We start from the raw sequence: 23,602 nt of genomic DNA, 5'->3' as shown, positions 1-23,602 counted from the left end.
TTCTTAAACAGTGGCACCACGTTAGCCAACCTCAAGTCTTCCGGCACCTCACCTGTGACTATCGATGATACAAATATCTCAGCAATCACTTCTCTAGCTTCCCACAGAGTTCTCGGTACACCTGATCAGGTCCTGGGGATTTATCCACCTTTACCGTTTCAAGACATCCAGCACTTTCTCCTCTGTAATCTGGACATTTTGCAAGATGTCACCATCTATTTCCCTACAGTCTATATCTTCCATATCCTTTTCCACAGTAAATACTGATGCAAGATACTCATTTAGTATCTCCCCCATTTTCATCTTGAGTCTTTGTCCTCAGTAGAGGGTTTCGTTCCTATAATTTCCTTCTTACCCTGTGGTAAAATATCTTTATGATCTTCAATGAGATCTCCTTTCCCTTACCATCTTATGATTTCTCTTTGCCCCAATTTCTATGCTTCACAAATTGAAATTGATATCGGAAGCCAAATATTGATTTATGAACCAACTCATAATCATCAGTTACTTCTGTTGCTAATTTTGCAGTTTCAACATTCTGCTCTTCCACATGAGTTCTCACTACTTCAGGAAGTAAATTTTGAACTCCTCCAAAATAATCGTCTCTCTATGATTGATCTATATGATTGATCTTAGTGAAATTTGAGAAGATTTGTAGCTCAGGTTTTGGTTTTGGGTGTAGGTTTGCTTGCTGAGCTGAAAGGTTCATTCCCAGACGTTTCGTTATTTTATTAGATAACATCTTCAGTGGACCACATGCGAAGCAATGCTGAAAATTCCTGATTTGTATTCATATGTTTGGGTTTCTTTGGGTTGGTGATGTTATTTCCTGTGGTGAAGTCACTTCCTGTTCCTTTTCTTGGGGGTGGTAGATGGTGTCTAACTCAATGTGTTTGTTGATAGAGTTCCAGTTGGAATGCCATGCTTCTAGGAATTCTTGTGCAGTTCCTTGTTTGGCTTGTCCTAGGATGGATGTGTTGTCCCAGTCGAAGTGGTGTCCTTCCTCATCCGTATGTGAGGATACTAGTGAGGGAGGGTCATGTCGTTTTGTGGCTAGTTGGTGTTCATGTATCCCGGTGGCTAGTTTTCTGCCTGTTTGTCCAATGTAGTATTTGTTACAGTTCTTGCACGGTATTTTGTAAATGATGTTAGTTTTGCTCATTGTCTTTATAGGGTTTTTCAAGTTCATTAGCTGCTGTTTTAGTGTGTTGGTGGGTGTGTGGGCTACGATGATGCCAAGGGGTCTAAGTAGTCTGGAAGCAATCATCCCAACACCCACAAACGAAGCTGCATCAGAACATTATTTCAACGAGCCCCCCACACTGTTGCAAAGAGGAACTACACAAAGCAGAGGAAAATCACCTATACCGTGTGTTCAAAAAGAATGGGTACCCAATGAACACAGTCCGCTGATTTCTCAGCAACAAACCCAAACAAGCAGACTAAACACGTCCAGAAACCTTAGACACTCTCCCCTACATCAAAGCTACGTGGAAATGACTGCCAGACTACTCAGACCCCTTGGCATCACAGTTTTTTTTAACACAGAGAGTGATATGTGTATGGAATGAACTTCCAGAGGAAAAGAATCAGACCACTGGAGGTTCTGAACATTTTTCAAAGGAAGAAATATTTCCTTTTTCTTCTAATCGAGCAGGTAATCCCATAAATTCATTATTAGTCACTTCCAATGCAGGTACAGTTATAATGTTTAAAAGACATTCGAATGAGTATATGAATAAGAAATGGTTAGAGGGATATGGGCCAAGCCCAGGCAGGTGGGACTAGTTTAATTTGGCATTTTGGTCAGCATGGACTAGTTGGGCTGAATGGTCTGTTTCCGTGCTGGTTGATTCTAAGGCTCTGCACTTTAACTACAAATTCTACACTTAGTAAGTCACTCTTTAATCCAACTCTATATAATCGGACCTTTTTTTTAAACCCTATATATACCGCCAATGAATAGTTTTACTTCATTCGTCCACTGGAAGACAAAGCCTATTATTTACCAGTAACATTGACAGACTCGATTGAGAGACTCCCAATATATTTATCAGATTACCTGCTTGATCAAAAGAAAAAAAAAGATTTCTTCCTTTGAAAAGGTTCAGAGCCTCAAGTGGTCTGATTGTCTTTAGACATAATCAAGGAAGAATAATCTTGCTTGTCCTGAGCCACCTTTCTCTTCCCAGAAGATTCAGAGGGAAAATGCTCCACTTATACCACTGCTACAGTTTTACTACCTATTTCCTTTTTATAATGCGCGATTTTCTAAAGATTCCTTCGACATTAAAATTACTGTAATAGATTTTCCATTTAACTCCAGCAACTAGCTTTCGCATGTCCAGTCCAATTAAAATGAAAGCATACTATTTTCTGTTGGAAATTTGAAATGAAAACAGAACATGCTGGAGAAACTCAACAGGTGTGACAGCACCTTTGGAGAGACAGAGTAATTATTTCAATAGTTCGACCCATCCCTCTCACCCCTTCCTTTCCCTCCCACAATAAAGATAAGGTTCCACATGTCGTCACTTCCCACAGCAGCAATCTCCTCATTCAAAGGATCACCTATGGCCTTTTCTGTCACCTCCACCAGGATACCAAGACCATACATAAGTTTTTCTTCCTTTCATTGCCAGCATACTTCAGGGACCATTCCTTCTGAGACATTGTGGTCTACTCTTCAATCTCTCCTAACACCTCCTCACATCCCCATGGTACCTCCCATGTAATCACAGATGGTTTGACACTTGCCCATGCACATCTTCCATCCTTACCATCCAAAGTCCCAAACATATCTTCTGGGTGAAACTGCATTTTACTCGTACTTTAGTAATTTAATCTATTGTATTCGCTGCGCATAATCTGCTCCCCTTTTAATTGGTAAGAGCAAATGGAGAGTGAGTAACAGCAGGAATACCTCTGCTCTGTCTAGAGGAATGATCTCTATCTCCCAATTGCTGGACATTTCAATAAACCACCTTCCTCCATGTTAACGTTTCTGTCATTGGTCTGCTAAGAAGACCAACACAAGCTAAAGGATTAACACTGCATTTTTCACTTAAGAACTTTACAGCCTCGAGGAGTCAATATTGAGCTCCACAACTTTACAGTGTGACTGTACTCATTTTTCTCACATTCCCAACAATTCTCTTACTGCGTCTTTTTTGTGTCTGTTGGCATTGCTGTCAGTAGATTGGACACATTTTCTCCTTTTCACATCGAACATTTAACACTTATTTTATATATCTATCTCTCCTTTACCATGGATGTGCAACCTGTTTATAGTTCTTTCCTGCATCAAGATGGTCTCAAGGTTCTCTGCTTCTTCCTGGAAAGAAGGTCTGAACCACCATCACTCTCCTCTGCCTGGCTGAGCTCATCCTCTCATTGAACAACTTCTCATTTAATTCCTCCTATTTCCTTCAGGTCAAAGGGATGGCCTTGAGTAGTTGCGTGGGCCCCAGTTACGTCTGTCTCTTTGTGGCATATGTAGAACATTCCCGGTTTCAGTCCTACTCTGGCCCCCAGCCATAATTCTTTCTCCAGTACATTGATGACATCATCAGTGTTGCTTCCCTCTTTCGTCTGGAATTGGAAAAGATTTATCAATTTCGTTTCCAATTTCCAACTTGCCCTCACCTTCACCTGGTCAATCACTTCCCTTTCTTGACATCTCTGTTTCTATTTCTGGTGATAAGTTGGATACCAATATACATTACAAACCCCCCAACTTCGCATCTGTTCTGATGATGCCAGTTTTGGCAAGGGAACCTCCAAATTATCCATATTTTTCCTCAATCAAGGATATCCCAGTGCTTTAGTTGACAGGGTTTTCAGCCATCTTACCCATCTCCCGGTCTTCGGCCTTCAGCCCCTCTCTTCCCTCCCACAACAGCGATTGGATTCCTCTTATCCTCACCTACTATCCCACCAGCATCCACATCCAAAGGATCATTAACCTCCATTTCTGCTTCTCCAGCTGGATGACACCACTAGACACATATTCTCCATTCTCCCTTGTCAGCCTTCTGCAGGGACTATTCCCTCTGGGACACCTTGTTTCACTCCTCCTCCACTTCCAAAATCTCCCCACTTCCCCACGGCACCTTCTCATGCAATCACAGAATGTGTAACACCTGCCATTTACTTCCTCCCTCCTCACTATCCAAGGTCTCAGATGCACCTTCAAGGTGAAGCAGTGATTTACCTGCACTTCATCTAATCTACTGTACTCACTGCTCACATTGTGATCTCCTCTACATTCAGGAAATGAAGTACAGACTGAGCAACCACTTTGCAGAATACCCATGTTCTGACAGCAAAAATGATCTTGAACTTCAGGCTGCCTGCCATTTCAACACACCACCGTATTCTCGAGCCAACATCTTTGTCTCTTCCAATGCAACGTTTTAATTGGGACTCAATATTTAGCTCAATAATCTTATTGCCTGAGCACCTTCTCATCTTATTCCAACCCTCATACACCAAGCCTTGTCATAACATAGCGTATTACCAACAACCCACTGTCAGCCACTAACAGTCCCGATTAGCAGCTATTTATTCTCCCAAGCTGACCTTTACCCCATTCGTTTATCTGCTAAACTGCCTTTGTCTCTCTCTGGGCTCCACTTTCACCTATCATTTACTCTTTCCTCCACCCTCAATCTATTCTCCAGCACATATATATCAACCTTTTCCTGGATGGCCGAAGGGCCTGTTCCTGTGTTGGTCTTTGTTCTTTTCCTAGCTTCAATCAGTTTTGAAGAAAGATCACTGGACTTGAAATGTTAACTCTGCTTTCTCTCCACACATGCTGTCAAACCCTGCTGAGTTATTCCCAGTAATTTCTGTTTCTGTTTCTTCTTTACCAAAATTATCACTAATGTAGTCTTTTTTCTCTGGGCTTGCTGCCATCTGTTCCAGTTTTGCCTCCTCTCCATCTGTCACTGGCATAAAGAAAACATAATTTTCCACCTCCTTTCAGTTCTGAAAAAGAGTCATACTGGACCTGAAACATCATCTCTGTTTCTCTCTCTGTAGATGCTGCCAGATCTGCTGAGCTTCTCTAGTACTTTTGTTTTCATTTATTATTTTCTTTTCATCACTTTTCGTTTCTAGCCTTTCTCCTTAGTTATTTTGGCACCCTTCTGTTTGTTACATAAAACTAATAGCTATTCTCAAATTTTCAACTCCTCGAATTTCCTTGTTGATTCCCATACGACAATATGGCCTCATATATAATTGCCTGCAGGAGATATCATTGATATTAGCAAGACGTCCTACTTTGCCATGATCTTTGTTATTATTTAATGTAGCAATACTGGAAAATAGATTACTGTCTGAAATCTCACTTGATAGAAGTATCATGCCTGTTTTCACTCTTTAATTGCTTACCTAATAAACTTGCAAGCATTTCATTTTGCTGACTGTCAGCATATTCACCAGATGTATTCCATTTCCCTCTCTTTGAGATGCAAAGACTCACAGATCTCTTAGAAAACACTTCAAGCTTTTTCCACTTACATTGACTACTTTGGGGCAGCTAAACATCACATGCTATGAATGTTTTCTTCTGAACTGAACCTGCTCTCTGGGTAGTAAAAGAAAATCAACTCAGTAAAGTCTTCAGCAATTATCTTATCAGATTCTGTGTCTAAACATATATTTTAAGTTTTTGTTTTATTCACTCTTGTGTTGTGGCCATCATTGACTGACCAGCATTTACTACCTGTTCCTAGTTCCCCTTGAGAAGGTGGTGGTAAACTACTTTCTGGAGCTGCTGCAGTCCATGTGATGTAGGTAAACCCACATTATCATTAGGGAGGAAATTCTCTAAGTCATATGGTTTCTAGGAAATGCTGCAGTGACCAAACGCTAAAACATTGAGCTTCTGACCCCTTTAAAAAAAATTAACTTCGTCGAACTTTAGGTCAAGTGCATATTTATCTCTACTATAGAACACAAGTTCCCAATTCATATTATATTACAAACCTTCATCACAACAGACCAAATGTAATTTAGTTACAGTTTTGAACGCATGCAAACCAAAACAGATAGGCTATGCCATCATTATCTCAAATACATGTGAATAATAAAAGCTGAATGCTGATTAATTGGGTTTATGAACATCAATTCTAAAAACATCCTGAAAGCAAGAAAGTGATGCCTATGGCTTACATGCACATTTTTAGGGCAAATCATACTAGATTCCATTTTGCCATATTAAGTGAGAAATGATATGCTGTTTGTGTTACATTGATCGAGCTTACCCTGCACCCATTTTGGGAACTTTGCAATCTTGCTCCTGGAATAATTTAATATGGGTTGTTTCCATGCAAGCATCTTATATTACATCTAGTTCAGTTAAACATTCCAGAATGATGAGTGGGTCACTGCATCATTAAATACTATATTCTTTACGTTAAGCATTCATGAAGAAAAATATCAGAGGGCAGGGAAGATATTTTTTCCACAAATAATATCTAGAGATAGAAAAGATTTATAATAGATGTTACCCTTCTGAACGACTTACGTCTGCTGCTGCTGTCAAGGTCCTCCAGCAGGTCAGTGGAGCTCCTAGCCATGACATTCGTTCTGTTTGTTCTGTTATGGTGGGGACTCACCAAAGTCCTGTTCCTTTGGGTGCATTTTCTGTTGGAATGAATGCAAGTCAGTTAGTGTGATGTGGCTTTGAAATATGCAACTCTTTCTGAAATTCAGAATACATCTAAATTACAAATAAAATGACTAGAGACAGCAATAAATGAGTTTATTTAAAAATCAATGCAGATTTTTTAGGGTTCTATGAGGAAATAACAGAGAATATGAGCACAAGGAAAGAACTTAATGTAATATTGAAAGTGAACTAGGAGGCGGATGATACGTTTCTCACAGTCAAGATCAAATGTCATAATGCTGACTATATCCATCATTTCATAATTAGTTTCGTGCACTTTATAAATATAAAATTAAATTACTTATTTTAACACTGTGCTTTTGAACAGTAACTAGCAAGTAAATGCTGAGAGGTACTTGCATTTTCATTACAGTTAAAGAGAAAAGTTTTCGGGGCTTGCAATGCAAAATGTTTATCACCCTGTAACTCCAAAAACACAACCTTTCTGGGAAACAAGACCAGTACAGATTACAGGTGACTGGTGTTTCATTTTTTTTTGTTTATTCATTTTGTAGGATGTGAGCATCAGTAGCTGACCAGCATTTATTGCCCATCCCTAGTTGCCCTTGACAAGGTGGTGGTGAGCTGTCTTCTTGAGCTGTTGCAGTTCACCTGCTGTGGGTTAACCCACAATGTTATTAGGAATTGAATTTCAGGAGTCTGACTCAGCAACATTGAAGGAACGGCGATATATTTCCAAGGCAGGATGGTGAGTGGCTTGGAGAGGATCTTGAAGGTAGTGATGTTCCCAAATATCTGCTGCCTTTGTCCTTCCAGATGGAAGTGGTTGTGGATTTTTAAAGTGCTGTCTGAGGGTCTTTGGTGAATTTCTGTACTGTATCTTGTAGATAGTACACATTGCTGTTACTGAGTGTGGTGGTGGAGGGAGTGTATGTAGTGCCAATTAAGCAGGTTGCTTTGTCCTCAGTGCTGTTAAGCTTCCTCAGTATTGTTGGGGCTGCACTCATCCAAACAGGTGGTCCATCACACTCCTGACTTGTACCTTGTAGATGGTGGACAGACTTTGGAGAGTCAGGTGGTGAGTTACTCGCCATAGTTTTCTGAGCCTCTGACCTGCTCTTGTCGCCACTACGTTTATGTGATGAATCCAGTTGAGTTTCTCATCAATGGTAACTTTCAGGATTTTGATAGTGGGGAAATCAGTGATGGCAACACCATTAAATGTCAATGGGCAGTGGTTGTATTGTCTCTTATTGATGATGGTCATAGCCTGGCATTTGTGTAGCATGAATGTTACTTGACGCTTTATGTGTTTTGGTACAACTAGATTACAGTTTCTTGTTTTAAACTATATGCTGCATTTTGGCTTTCAATCAATATATTTATGTGTTTGCAGGCTATTATTAGTGGGGCATTCTGGTTTGTTTCATGTTATGAAAATTTGATCATGAGTACTGCTGAAAAAGCACACATTTTGTTGAAGTTTTTATTGTCTTGCACTCATTATGACATTTGCAAGAATGTGAATTAAAAAAAGAGAACAATATTTTATACTATACGAGAGAAAAATGCTGATTGGTTGGCAAGTGGACTTTGATTAATAGAAGCATTGTTATGGAGAACACATCAATTAGGTGTGGACCGACAATTAACTACCAAGCTTAGATTAATTCTTTGATTAGATTAGAAATGGGAATGAGTGGGCAGCATGGTAACTCAATGGTTAGCACTGCTGTATCTCAGTGCCAGGGACCCAATTTTGATTCAGCCTTGGATGACTGTCTACGTGGTGCTTGCATAAGACCAGGGAGTGAGTGACCACACTGAGGCCGGGGGGGAGAAAGACCAGGCTGAGGCCAGAGTGAGAGACCACACTGAGACCGTGAGTGAGAGACCAGGCTGAGGCCGGGAGTGAGAGACCACACTGAGGCCGGGAGTGAGTGATCACACTGAGGCCGGGAGTGAGTGATCACACTGAGGCTGGGAGTGAGTGACCAGGCTGAGGCCGGGAGTGAGAGACCACACTGAGGCCGGGAGTGAGAGACCAGGCTGAGGCCGGGAGTGAGAGACCACACTGAAGCCAGGAAGGAGAGACCACACTGAGGCCAGGAGTGAGAGACCACACTGAGACCGTGAGTGAGAGACCAGGCTGAGGCCGGGAGTGAGAGACCACACTGAGACCGTGAGTGAGAGACCACGCTGAGGCCGGGAGTGAGAGACCACACTGAGGCCGGGAGTGAGAGACCAGGCTGAAGCCGGGAGTGAGAGACCACACTGAGGCCGGGAGTGAGTGACCATACTGAGGCCCGGGGTGAGAGACCAGGCTGAGGCCAGGAGTGAGAGGTCACACTGAGGCTGGGATGAGTGACCACACTGAGGCCCGGGGTGAGAGACCAGGCTGAGGCCGGGAGTGAGAAACCAGGCTGAGGCCGGGAGTGAGAGGTCACACTGAGGCCGGGAGTGAGTGACCATACTGAGACCCGGGGTGAGAGACCAGGCTGAGGCCGGGAGTGAGAGGTCGCACTGAGGCCGGGAGTGAGTGACCACACTGAGGCCAGGAGTGAGAGACAACACTGAGGCCAGGGGTGAGTGACCACACTGAGGCCCGGGGTGAGAGACCAGGCTGAGGCCGGGAGTGAGAGACCAGGCTGAGGCCGGGAGTGAGAGACCAGGCTGAGGCCAGGATGAGTGACCACACTGAGGCCGGGAATGAGAGACCACACTGAGGCTGGGAGTGAGTGACCACACTGAGGCCCGGGGTGAGTGACCACACTGAGGCTGGGAGTGAGAGACCACACTGAGGCCAGGAGTGAGTGACCACACTGAGGTCCAGGGTGAGAGACCAGGCTGAGGCCGGGAGTGAGAGACCAGGCTGAGGCCGGGAGTGAGAGACCAGGCTAAGGCCGGGAGTGAGAGACCAGGCTGAGGCCCGGAGTGAGTGACCGTACTGAGGCCCGGGGTGAGAGACCAGGCTGTGGCCGGGAGTGAGAGGTCACACTGAGGCCAGGAGTGAGAGACCACACTGAGGCCGGGAGTGAGAGACCAGGCTAAGGCCGGGAGTGAGAGACCAGGCTAAGGCCGGGAGTGAGAGACCAGGCTGAGGCCCGGGGTGAGAGACCACACTGAGGCCGGGAGTGAGAGACCACACTGAGGCTGGGAGTGAGAGACCAGGCTGAGGCCTGGAGTGAGAGACCAGGCTAAGGCCGGGAGTGAGAGACCACACTGAGGCTGGGAGTGAGAGACCAGGCTGAGGCCCGGGGTGAGACACCACACCGAGGTTGGAAGTGAGTGACCAGGCTGAGGCCGGGAGTGAGAGACCACACTGAGGCCGGGAGTGAGATACCAGGCTGAGGCCGGGAGTGAGAGACCACACTGAGGCCGGGAGTGAGAGACCAGGCTGAGGCCTGGGAGTGAGAGACCAGGCTGAGGCCAGGAGTGAGAGACCAGGCTGAGGCCTGGGAGTGAGAGACCAGGCTGAGGCCGGGAGTGATGCTTGTCAGCCCAAGCCTGGATATTGTCCAAATCTTGCTGCATTTGGATATGTACTGCTTCAATATCTTTCGCGAAATCATTGGCCAACATCCCTACTTCTGCCCTTATGATGGAAGCAATGTCATTGATGAAGCAACTGAATTTGATTGGGCTGAGGCCATTACCTTGAGGAACCCCTGCAGAGCTGTTCTGGAGCTGAGATGACTGACCTCCAACAACCACGACAGACCTCCAACAACCATGACTCCAACCATCGAGAATCTTCCCACTGATACCCACTGATTCCAGTTTTTCTAGGGCTTCTTGATGCCACACTTGATTGAATGCCGCCTTGATGTCAAGGGCTGTCACTCTCACTTCACTTCTGCAATTCAGCTCTTCTGTCCATGTTTGAACAAAAGCTGACCAATGAGGTCAGGAGCTGAGTGGCCCTGGTGGAATCCAGACTGAGCATCACTGAGCAGGTTATTGCTGGGCAGGTGCTGTCTCATAGCACTGTTGGTGACACCTTCCTTTACTTTACCGACAATCGAAACTAGACTAATGGGGCAGTAATTGGCCGAGTTGGATTTGTCCTGCTTTTTATGTACAGGACATATTTGGGCAATTTCCAACACTGTCAGGTAGATGTGAGTGTTATAACTGTACTGGAACAGCTTGGCTAGGGGAGCGGCAACTTCTGGAGCAAGATTCTTGAGTACCATTGTCAGAATGTTGTCAGGGATCATAACCTTTGCAATATTCAGTGTCTCCAACTGTTTTTTGGTGCTTGCATGTTCTCCCTGTGTCTGCATAGGGTTCTGCTGGGTGTTCCAGTCTTCCAATGATAAAGCCAGTTGTACTACCTGTTTGAAGTACAGTTGGGCTTCATACATTAGGAGATTGAGTGAGGTGAATTACTTGATAAGAATGCCCAACAGAAAGAGTATGTCAGATGAATATACTCAAAATGTATTTTGATTGGGACAGAAAGCATAAGGAGAATGTGTTACTGATTGTAACAGAGAGTGAATAACCCAGTTCAGAGGACTCTGATTGGGGCATTCCTTAAACTAAATTGGCTAGTGAGGATGTTCCCATATAGTGGGATTAATTATTGAGTTACCTTCCAGAAGTAACTTAAAATGACCTGAAAGAGTAATTGCAATCACATGCAGAGATATGTGGGAATAAGCAGGGAATACTAATCTGATTATACTTGATGTAGATATAGCAAATTAAGCAGCATCCTTAAAGACTTAATCCTATAAGGTTGGCACAGCTTCAAAGAGAGATTGAATGCACGTTCAAAGACAATATAATTGATTAAAATTTTTGCGAAAATCTATTGCTTGAGAGCTGGTTGGATTCGTTGTTGGTCTGTTCGCCGAGCTGGGAGGTTTGTTGGCAGATGTTTCACCCCCTTTCTGGGTGACATCCTAAGTGCTGTGTTGCCTCCTGTTAAGTGCTGCTGTTCTGTTCCGCTTTGAACTTAGTTGGTTCAGTTTGAGCTGTTTCCAGTTGGTGCCGGTTCCAGTTTTCCATTGCAGCAGTTTGTATGTTGGGTCCAGGTCAATATGTTTGTTGATGGAGTCCAAGGATGTATATCATGCTTCTAGGAATTTTCTTGTTGTCCTTTGTTTAGCCTGTCCTAGTATAGTTGTATTTTCCCAGTCACAATCTTGTTGTCCATGTGGATGGATACCAAGAAGAATACCAGGCCGTGTCGCTTGGTTGCTAACTGGTGTTCATGGATGCAGGTCGCTAGTTGTCTGCCTGTTCATCCTAGATGGTGCATAGTGCAGTCGCTGTAAGAGGACAGGCTAAACAAAGAACAGCAAAAGAATTCCTGGCATCATGGTACTCATCCTCAGACTCCATCAACAAACACATTGACCTGGACCCAATATTCAAACCACTGCAATGAAAACTGAAACTAGCACCAACTCGAAACAGCTCAAACCGAACCACATAAATTTAAAGTGGAACAGTACAGCAATGCTTCACAGGAGGCAACACAGCATTGATGATGTCACCGAGAAAGAGACAAAATGTATGCCAACAAATCTATCAGCTCAGCAAACAGACCAACAACTAATACAATGTAATTGAAGGGAGTTGTAGTGACTGGACCTCACCATTGTAATTGTGCCAAAACCAGCTGGCACCCAGTAATTATCTGTAGACTATTGCAAAGTCAGTACAGTTACAAAATCTGACTTATTTCCTATTCCAAGTTTGGAAGACTGTATTGAGAATGTTGGACAGGCAACTTGTATTTCTAAATTGGACTTACTCAGAGGACACTGCCAAGTGACTTTAGCCAAAAGATCAAAGGAAAGTTCAGCTTTCATGATGCCGAACAGACTGTACTAGTTTAAAGTCATACCATTTTATGTATGAAAAATATGCCAGCCACATGCCAAAGACTAACTAATGAAGTCATTTAAGGATTATGTAACTGTACATTGACAATTTGGTGATTTTTGGTCACACATGTAAGGAGCATTTGAACCTCTATCGGATTTGATTGATCAAATTCAGGAGGCAGCCTTGGTGATAAACCTGGCTAAGAGTGAGTTTGTAAAAGCCCAAATTACGTTAGAACTTGGAAAAATGGTGCCACAGTATTCAAAAGCAAAGGCCATTTGAGAGCTTCCTATACCATCAATGAAGAGGGAAGTTGGACATTACCACACCTTGGGAGAAGGCAAGGGTGAGAAGGAGAGTCCTTCATGATAGTCTCAGCCAGTGCAGGAATTGAATCCTTGCATTTGGCATTATCTACATCAGAAACTAGCTATATAGCCAACTGAGCTAAGATCTGGGGGTCAGTTAGCTTAGATGGATAGTTTACAACATCCAGTGACACCAACAGCGTGGGTTCAATTCCCACATCAGCTCAGGCTCCTATGAAGGATTCTCCTTCTCAACTTCTTCCCTTTGCCTGAGGTATAGTGACCCTCAAATTAAACAACCACCAGTGGTCTTTTTTTCTAATGGAAGAGCAGCCTATAGTCTCATATGACAATAGGAAATTTACCTTTACCATTCAATAAGCATATTGAAACAGACTACTTGATTCTAAAAACAGAAGGATCTGCTTTTAATGTTAATGCACACTCAATGCATGCTCTGCTACTGAGTTTTTTCCACACTGTGAAAGAACTGAATGAAATTGTATATACTTGTATATATGGCTATTGGTAGGAATAGTCCTCATGTGACAGCTGCAACAGTAAAGTGATGGGGAAGTTCAGATTGGTCCAGGTTGATTCAATTTGAGGAAGAAAATAGGAATGTAATTGTGATTGGGGACTGTATACTTCATGGGCTTGGTACTGTTCTCTGAAGTGTAAGAGGGAGTCTTTAAAGCTGTGTTGCCTACCTGGTGCCAGGATGAATGCCATGTCCTTGAGATTAAAGAAAAGCTGGAGAGGAAGGGAGGGGCACAATAGTTGTTGTCCACATTGTTAGCAATGATAATGGTAGGATGACAAAGAAAGTTTTGCTGAAAGACCTTGAACAGTTGGGAGCTAAAACAGGAAACAGAATCTCCAGGTTATAATCTTTGGATTCCTACTTGAGCCACAGGCAAACTGGCTTCAGGTAAATAAAATAAAAAAGTTAAATGCATACTTCAAAGATTGGTGGAATGGCTTTTAGGGTCAGGCTCTGGTACCAGTATTAGGGAGAAAGGAGCTGTTCTTTTGGGATAAGCTTCACTTGAATTGTGCTGCGACCAGTGTCCTGCAAGTAGAATATCTAGAGAGAGAGAAAAAGTTTGATAGAGAGGAAATGTAGACATACAACACAGGAAAATTGACAGAATTACAGCGTAGCAATTTGGAGAATAATATTTAGGGTGGAACAGTTGGAAACAATGCATACAAACAATGCATACAATGCATACAAAAAACTGCAGTAATGGGATCAAAATAACAATGGGGAAATAATATCTGAAAGGCAGAATTAATTACTCTTTACTTGAATGTGCATACTACTGAAAATTAAAATAGATTGATTAAGCACACAAATACAAATTAATGAGTTTGATATTATAGCCATTACAGAGACATGATTACAAAAGTTAAAAGCTAGGAACTCAATATTCAGGGGCATGTGACTTTTCTAAAGGACAGGCAGGATGTAAAGAGTGGGAAGTAACAGTGTTGGTATGGGATGGAATAAGTGCAATAGCAAGAAAATATCTTGAACTGGAAGATGTAGATGTAGATGCATGGAGGTAAGAAACAAAAAGGAAAAAAAAGGAATAGTCTAGTAGGAATAGTCGATAGGCCCCCTTAACAGTAGCTCTACAGATGGATAAAAAATAAATCAGGAGATAATAAAGGCAGGTAATAAAGGCTGTACATTAGTCATGCGTGACTTTAATCTTTGTGTTGATTGAGATAGTCAGATTGGCAGTCGAAATCATGAAGAAGAATTCATAGAGCGTAATCATGATAGTTTCCTGGAACAATATCCAACCAGGATTTAGGCTATTTGGATATGGTGATGTGCAACAAGACAGGTATAATAAACCATGTCAAAGTAATAGAAGCCTTTGAAAGCAATGGCCATAACATAGTATTTAGCATTCAGTTTGAGAGAGAGGAACTTGGGTCTGGAAGAATTGTAGTAAACTTAAATAAGAATAATTCCAAAGAAATGAGTGCAGAATTGGCTGGAGTGGAGTGAGCAAAGACAATTGAGGAACAACAATAGACTTTTAAAAGAATAGCTTGTGCCTCACAGCAAAGAGAAACTCCAGCGAATGACTTGGTTGAGGAATGTTAAAATTCAAAAGCTGAGTTTGTAGATGACATAAAATAAGTTTGATGGTAAATGTGAGGATGACACAAAGACACTGAAGAGAGCTATAGACAGGTAAAGTAAGTGGGCAAACTTTGCAGATGGAAAATAATGTGTCGGAAAGGTTATAGACTTTAACAGGGAGAATAAAGGGTGTGAACATGATTTAAATGGAGAAAGACTGCAGAAAGCTACAAAATGTAGTTCATTCATTCATGAATCACAAAAGAACTTTGGAGCAATGAGAGGCGGGAGCCGGGAGGAGGTGACGTTGGTGCGAGGTGATTGTCGGGAAGGCCAGTAAGTATATTTAAACTTCTTACCTTCAGGCCAGCGAGGGAGGAGCGAGCAAAGGACTTCTGGGAAGGGTACGTAGAACAGTTTATATTTGCGTGGTTCCCGCGTTAGAGAGCTGGAGTTGGATGAACATCGGATCATTTGGGAGGCAGAGTGGGTTATTGACAGGACTTACAGAGAGATAATCACTCCCCAGATAAAAGAAAAAGACAGATAGGTAATAGTTAGGGGACGGAAAGGGAACCGGCAGGCAGTGCAGGGATCCCCTGTGGCCATTCCCCTCAACAATGAGTATACCGTTTGGGTACGGTTGGGAGGGATGACTTACCAGGGGAAAGCAGTGGGGCACCTGCTGCTCAGAAGGGAAGGGGGAAGAGGAGCAGAGCAGTAGTCATTGGGGACTCGATAGTTAGGGGGACAGATAGGAGGTTCTGTGGGGACAAGACAGACTCATGGTTGGTGTGTTTCCTCGCGGGTGCCAGGGTCCGTGATGTCTCTGATTGTGTTTTTGGGACCCTTCGGGAGGAGGGAGAGCAGCCCCAAGTTGTGGTCCACATTGGCACCAACGACACAGGTCAGAAGAGAGATGGGGACTTGAGGCAGAAATTCAAGGAGCTAGGATGGAAGCTTAGAGCTAGGACAAACAGAGTTGTTTTCTCTGGTTTGCTGTCTGAGCAAGAGTTACAGCTAGGGGAAGGGAAATTACGATGCAATTAGGAAAGATTTATGAAGCATAGAATGGAGAAGGAAACTGCAGGGGATGACCACATTAAAAATGTGGAGCTTATTCAAGGAAAAGCTCCTGTGTTTCCTAGATAAGTATGTACCCATCAGGCAGGGAGGAAGATATAGAACGCGTGAGCTGTGGTTTACTGAGGATGTGGAATCCCTGGTCAAGAAGAAGAAGAAGGCTTATGTTCGGACAAAATGTGAAAACTCAGCTTGAGGGTTACAAGGAAGCCAGGAAAGACCTAAAAAGAGAGCACTGACTGCTTACCGCATTTAGTGATCACCCATCTATTTCCTGGACATTTGGAGTGACCACATTTCTATAAATGATGCTTTTTAACCTTTTCTGTGCTCCAACTGCTGCTCAAGCTGATTGATTTGTTCATTGAGCAGCTGAAGTTGGGTACATTTCCTGCAGATATAATTATCAGGGATGCTCTCAGTATGCATGAGTTACCACATCTTGCAGGTGCAACACAAAACTCCACCAACTGACATGATAAACTTTCTTTTGGCTGTTATATTACAAGTTAAACTTTAATTAGTTACCTAAAAATTACAGTTATTACTTTATAACAAATAGCTTCTCTTAACTGAGTCATTATCTGAACTCCCTGTCCTAACCAGAAGATTAACTAACGTACTCACCCTTTGGAAAAACAGAGGCACACTTACCCTCTACCGCAGTGAGACTGGGGAAGAGCTTGAGACTAAAGCTAATATAGCTAAGAGGAAGAGCAGAAAGGGAGAGGTTGCTGAGCTCAGTGGAACTGAAGGCTTGCTCTATAGTTGCTTCAATGCAAGAAGTATAACAGTTAATCAGTGCCTAGTTTAATATGTACAATTATGATTTTGTTGATATCACAGAGACATGGTTGAAAGAGGGACAGGATGGACAGCGTAATGTTACAGGATGTCGATGCTTTAGACGAGACAGAAGAAGGATCAAAAGAAGCGGGAAAGTTGCAATGCACAGCACATCACAGTTATGTTGAGGGGGGACACCCTGGAGGATCTTGCAGTGCGGCATTATAGGTACAGCTCAGGAATAAGAGTGCAATCATAATGCTGGGATTGTACTACAGACCTCCCAGATGTCAGTGGGAGACAGAGGAAGAGATATGTAGTTAGATTCCGGAAAGGTGTTGAAATAACAGCATTATTGTGGTGAGTGATTTTAATATCCCCATATTGAGTGGGACTGCTGAGGGCTTGAATGGGGAAAAATTTGTTAGAAGGGTTTTTGAAACAGGATGTTGTTAATCCAACTACAGAGGAAGCCAAATTGGACCTGGTGTTGGGAAATAAGCCCAGCCAGGTGATCAAAGTTTCAGTGGGGGACCATTTTGGGAATAGCAACCATAATGTCAGATGTTTTCAGATAATACAAGAGTGGACCTTGAATGAAGGTGTTCATTTGGGGGAAGACCAACTGTAACTGCATTTTGGAAGATCAAATTCAGGTGTGAATTATACAATAATTGGCAGAACCTTAGGAGCACTGACATCCAGAGAGATCTGGGCATACAGGTCCACAGATCCCTGAAAGTAGCAACAAAGATGGATAAGGTGGTCAAGAAGGTATACAGCACACGTGCCTTCATTGGCTGGGGAAATGAATATAAAAGTTGGCAAGTCATGCTATAACTCTAAACGTTTTTGGTTAAGACACATTTGGAATATTGTATGCAGTTCCGATTGCCACAATTTCAGAAGGAATGTGGATGTTTTGGAGAATGTGTAGATAAAGTTTTCTGGGATGTTGCCTGGTATGGAGGTTTCTAGATGTGAGGAGAGGTTGAATAAATTTGGATTGTTTTCGCTGGAAAAACAGAGGCTATGATGCAACCTGATAGAGATCTACAAAATTATAAGGGGCATGGAAAGGGTGGATAGTCAGAAGCATTTTCCCGGGGTAAAGTGGTCTCCAAGAAGACACAGGTTCAAGGTGAGAGAAGGAAGGTTTAGGGAAGAAGTGCAGGGAAAACTTTTCACACAGATGATGGTTGTTGCCTGGAAACCACTGCCAGTGGAGGTGGTGGAAGCAGTCACTATAGCAATGTTTAAGGCATATCTTGGGAGATACATGAATGGGAGGTGAACAAAGGGATAGAAACTGTTTGGACAATAAATAGCAGGTCTAAATAAGGATTAGGAATTGTCACATGCTTGATGCACTAAAGGGTCTTTTCCTGCATTGTATTGTTCCTTGTTCTTCAAAAGAAGAAGGCCAATTATGTTGAAGCCAAAGTCAGGACCCTGCAGACATCTTTTCCTCAGAAAAACCATTACATTTGAAATACTGTACTTTACACGTGCATGATTATGAATTACTAGCTGACTGAATTTGCAAAATAAAATAAATGATTAAATATAAAAGAACAACTGTTTAGTTAGGTATATCAGGAAATTTCTTAGGGAATGCAACTTTAAAATATTGGTTAATTGAAATAGTGTATATTCCCAAAGACTGACATTCATAAACAAAATAATTTAAAAACAAATTTAAAGATATGGAATATAAAACATTATAAACATTATTACTTGAAATAATGTTAAAATTTAACTTAAATGAAAACAGAAATTGCTGGAAAAATTCAGCACCTCATGAGGAAGAAACAGAAACCAGATGAATTCTTGAAACGTTCACTCTGCAATTTCTCCAGCAATTTCTGTTTTTGTTTCAGATTTCCAGCATCCACAGTTCTTTGTACTGTATTCCTAAAATTTAATTGAGCTGAAGTTTTTAATTGACCAGACTCCATCTAGTGGTAGAATGTGGTTGATGCGGGTGGAACTCCTGATGCAGACGTACTACCTCTGCCACTAATTGGAGACCAGGACGTCAATGCAAGTTTCAAACAGCAGCCAGGACAGAAACAGGGAAATGGAGGTGAAGAGGGACTAAGGGTTAAGGGAAGGAATCCGAGGAAGGCCAGGGGGTCTGAGTACTAGAAAAAGATCTTGAGAGCAGGTAGGCGATGCTGAGATCTACAGCATACAGCATTAAAATGAAATTCACTCCATAAAGCAAAAATATTATCATTAATTTGTTTATGACATAAAAGCAGAACTATGGTAACTGAGTCTGTAGTGATTGTAATGAGGTCAGCCAGGTGGACCTCATAGAATATGAGTTCTCTGATTGGAACTATTAACCTGGTCCAATCAGGGAGTCCTGGCTGACAGGTATAAACAGGAGTGTCAAACATTCACTTCACTCTGAGAGCCAGTGAGGGAACTGGATCAGTGTCAAGGACTCTCAACATGTGAATAAAAGCTGGCTTGACCTCTGTGGAGTTATTTCAGAGTTGAATATGAATGGGGACTTACTGTAATGCCGGATGAAGGATCCTCATATGCAAATACTGAAATAAAATGCTTTGCATTTCTTATTTTATATTGTATTTATGGGAAATTTGCTAACAAAATGGCCTTATTATTCTTAGCATTTGCTACAACACAGTGGAGGTGGACTGAGCTCTTTTGTGGGCAATAATCGCCAACTAACTGCTTCAACAGACTCATGGGCAGCTAGATTAGTGATGCCTACCTTCTATCACTACCATCTCCCCCTTCTAATGAAGGAATTATTGATCTACTGTTTCAATGAGTTCGACACTTTGGGTCATTTAAAGGTTAATAGTCACTTAATAATCAGTGGAGTGTGGCTAACTGCAGTAAAATTTTCACAAGAACTATGGATTTCAACTCTGCTCAAAAATATTTATCTTCTCCCACACAACAGTGGTAACAGGATGGTTGAGTAAAAGTATAAAGTTTTGGGGTATTTTCTGAATGCGAGCCTTGTGACTGGTAGAAACGTGAAGTAACCATTTGGACCTATGTATTTCTTTGCTATGTAGTATTTGCCATGGTATTTGCATTGACATTCAGAAATTGAAAAAGAAGCAAACTTTTCTTACAGAATTGGCAGACCAAGACACTCCAACCAGCGTGTCTTTATCCTTCTGTTTATTTTCCGTTTCCTTCTCTTTTTTTCCCCTTTTTTGGAATCTACGCACCCTTATGTAGAACCGGCTGGAGACATGGAGCAGAGTGGGCTGGAGGCCCACGTGAAGCAGGGACAGGTAACAGGCTGGAGGTTTGATCAGAACGAGGTGATTGTTGGACTGAGGATCAATGCAGGCCATCAGTGGCTTGGGAGCCCAGTCAGATGTTGTGTGGAAGTCCTTTGAGCTGATCTACTGCAGGCCTTTTATAGAAAGACCATAATGTTTATCTTTTAACTTTGTTTCTCATTTTTCTAAGTTATACGATGAATAACTGTAAGTAATGTAACATTTTTCCTTTGTTTTCCTTCATTTCTCTATTTTGTTTCTAAGATCTGAACTTAGATACTTTGTTCCAAAGATGGCGCCATGTGGGGTGACATTGTAAACTTTTCACTGTACTTCTGTACTTGAATATATATGACAATAAGAGGATATTCTGTTCTATTCTACATAAGAGAAAATGGAGGACACAAAATTCACAAATTGGCAAGTGTTAGAGCCCCCATTGCTCTTTTTCATTATTTTGATATATTATTTTTTATTATTTATGATTTAGAGGTGTGAACTGAGAGCTGAAGATGAGCTTTGGACTCTGAGCAGCAACCAGTGTAAAAATTTTAAAAAGACTGGGGAGAAAAGTATATTTAAACAGATAGCAGATGTTGCTCATTAATGAGTTCAGTACTGGATACTGGTTCCAGCAAGTCTAGGAAGAACTTTGTGCTCTAGCAGATAGCAGATGATGAATGGTAACTGGGACCTCATAGGCAAATGGTCAGTCTGACAGGGAGATGCTAGAGTTTTGAACTGCGTTTTTGCACTTTCTGAAAAAAGGAACTAGGCTGTTGATGCAGCAACATGAAGGTCTGAAGGCGCCCTCCCTAACTTCCCATAATCAGCTACTGGAAGTTCAGCAAAAAGTATCTAAGTTCTAAGTATCACTGACTTTCTCTGAGTGACTTGAAAAGATAGTCTTGATCAATGTCTTCAGAAAATCAATGAAGAAACAATCATAAAAGCTTATGAAATAATGCAGTATGAAAATCACATAAGTAATCTTGTCAGATCTGTTATTTTCTTCTATTTATTCCTTAACAGTATTAGTTTGTTGTGAGCCTTTTGTGTTAATGGGATTGAAAGAAAATGTTATTGGTTTAAATCATATACATTAATTTAATTACATAGTTTAATTTTCCTCTAATGTTACTTCAACATTAATAAATTGATAAGTCTTTCGTTTAAGCTGCAGTCTCAACATTTAGGACTGAAAAGCAAAGTGAGTTTGGGATTTATAGTAAGAATCAATCCCAAGAATGCTTTGGATCTAGTCAAGCAATGAGTCAGGTGTGATTCAAAGTACCATTATACCATGATCTGTTCCAAATGGTATAACAGAAAGTTTGAAATTAAACATGAAAGAGATTTGGAGAAAGAAGATGGGCATTTGGATCAAAGAGGGCATGTTATTGGTTCAGTGCTGAAGGTATTTACGGCAAAGTCTTTCAATTGCACAGTATTAGACAGTGGTAGCACATCTATAGTGTGTGAAATAAATTAGCTAAAACTCTAATCTAAATAATAAAGTTTGGGAGAAAATTATGGAATTTGAGAGTTTCATCAGTTTCAGATTTGGAGACGATGACACACAGCACCCTTTGAAAAGAATAGTCGTTTCTTATAAAATAACCAAAATCCCACAGAACATGTCAAATTTTATTAGCATGTATGTCATGTCCAGCTAAATACCATTATTATCAAGAAGGCGAGCAATGAAGGAGGAATAGATGAAGCTGGATGGAAAAACGATAACATTATTATATTTAGAAAATCAATGCATTTTGCAATTTACACAATTTGGACACGACTGTATTCCTTTAATGGAAAAAAGACTCCTTATTAAATAAATTTAAAGATATGCTATTGACACTGGGGATAGAAATGTAGAAAACAAGTCAATTGTTAAAATTATACGGGCAATTTGCCAACTGTTCACATAAGGATAAAAATAATAGTAAATTATGCAGGAATAAGGTTTATGGAGTATAATTAGCTTATAGAGATAAATATAGATGAGTGATTTGAGAGAAATACCAAAGAACACTGTCATAACCTATGGAAGGTCTTCCCCCTTTAATATAAAAGTATGGAATAAAAGGGAACAATTCTTTTTTTATATTACATTTTGTTGATTTTGATGACCAGATTCTCATTCAATTGTAATAAATAGAGAAATTAAGGTATCAGTCACTAAAGAGGTTTACAAGAATGATCCAGGAAATTAAGGGCTTTTCATCTGTGGAGCAATTGAGGACTCTGGGTCTGCAATCAATAGAGTTTTGGAACATAAGAGGGGATCACATTGAAACTTACAGACTGTGAGGCATTGATAGAGTAGCTGTGGAAATGTTTCCACGAGTACAGCACAGCCTCAGAGCAAAAGGACAACCCTCTAGAACTAAGGTTTTGGAGTTCTTTCTAAAACCAGAGGGTGATGAATCTGTTGGGCAGAGCTGGGAAAATCAGGTTGGAATGGATCTTAAGAAAAGGAGTTGTGGAATGACTAGGAGATTTTATTTTGGAACAGCTTGTGGTAGAGTCCACGAGCTAGGAGTTGGTGATGTGTAATGAGGCAAACTAGATTAGGCAGCTTAAGTGATGGAAACTTTAGGCAGCAGTTACCTTAACCCTGAAAGAATTCACACTGTAGTTTGAGAGGGAGAAGCAGGAATCAGATCTAACAGTATTAAAATTGAAATTACAGAGACTGAAGAAAGAGCTTGCCAGTGTTGATTGGAAGGGAAGCCTCGCAGGGAAGACAGTGGAGCAGAAATGGGAGTAGTTCAGAAAGCACAGCAGAAATTCATCCTGATGAAGAAGAAGCTACCAGGGGGAGGAAGAGGAAACCATAGCTGACCAGGGAAGTCATAGAGACACAGAGTCATAGAGCTGTATAGCATGGAAAACGGACATTTCAGTCTAACTCGTCATTGCTGACCAGATATCCTAAATTAATTTAGTTCCATTTGTCAGTACTTGGTGCATATCCCTCTAAACCCTATTCATATAGCCATCCAGATGCCTTAAAAAAGTTGTAATTGTACTCGTGTCCACCACTTCCTCTGGCAGCTCATTCTATATAAGCACCACCCTCTGCGTGAAATATTTGCCCCTTAGATCCCTTTTAAACATTTCTCCTTTCACCCTAAAGCTATGCCCTCTAATTTTGGACTTCTCCACCCTGGGGAAAAGACCTTTGCTGTTCACCCTATATATGTCCCTCAAGATTTTATAAACCTCTAAGAAGGTCATCCCTAAGCCTCTGACCTGCAGGGAACATAGCCCCAGCCTATTCATCCTCTCCCTACACTTCAAATCTACTAGTCCTGGAAACATCCTTGTAAATCATTTCTGAACCCTTTCAAGTTTCACAACATCTTTCCTATAGCAGAGAGAGCAGAATTGAATACAATATTCTAAAGATGGCCAAATCAATGTCATGTACAGCTGCAACATGACCTCTTAAACTCCAGTACTCATTGCATTTACCAATAAAGGAAAGCATACCAAACTCTTTCTTCACTATCCTGTCTACCTGGGACTGCACTATCAATGAACTATGAACTTGCACGCC

The 23,602-nt window shown here is 41.6% G+C and overlaps 1 protein-coding gene across 1 annotated transcript in view; it reads right to left on the bottom strand.

Annotated features, from left to right (window-relative positions):
• The window catches only part of LOC122563513 (receptor-type tyrosine-protein phosphatase U-like), a 330,644-nt gene that overhangs the window by 158,629 nt on the left and 148,413 nt on the right, over positions 1-23,602 (bottom strand). The window contains exon 14 of the mRNA XM_043717332.1: positions 6,539-6,657. Coding sequence (XP_043573267.1) covers positions 6,539-6,657 — 119 coding nt within the window. The remainder of the gene's footprint in view (positions 1-6,538; positions 6,658-23,602) is intronic.

The sequence above is a fragment of the Chiloscyllium plagiosum genome, chromosome 27 (assembly GCF_004010195.1).
Source record: "Chiloscyllium plagiosum isolate BGI_BamShark_2017 chromosome 27, ASM401019v2, whole genome shotgun sequence".
Classification (NCBI taxonomy): Eukaryota; Metazoa; Chordata; class Chondrichthyes; order Orectolobiformes; family Hemiscylliidae; genus Chiloscyllium; species Chiloscyllium plagiosum.
Note: the sequence above shows the minus strand (reverse complement) of the source record. Positions and strands in the feature narration are given on the sequence as shown.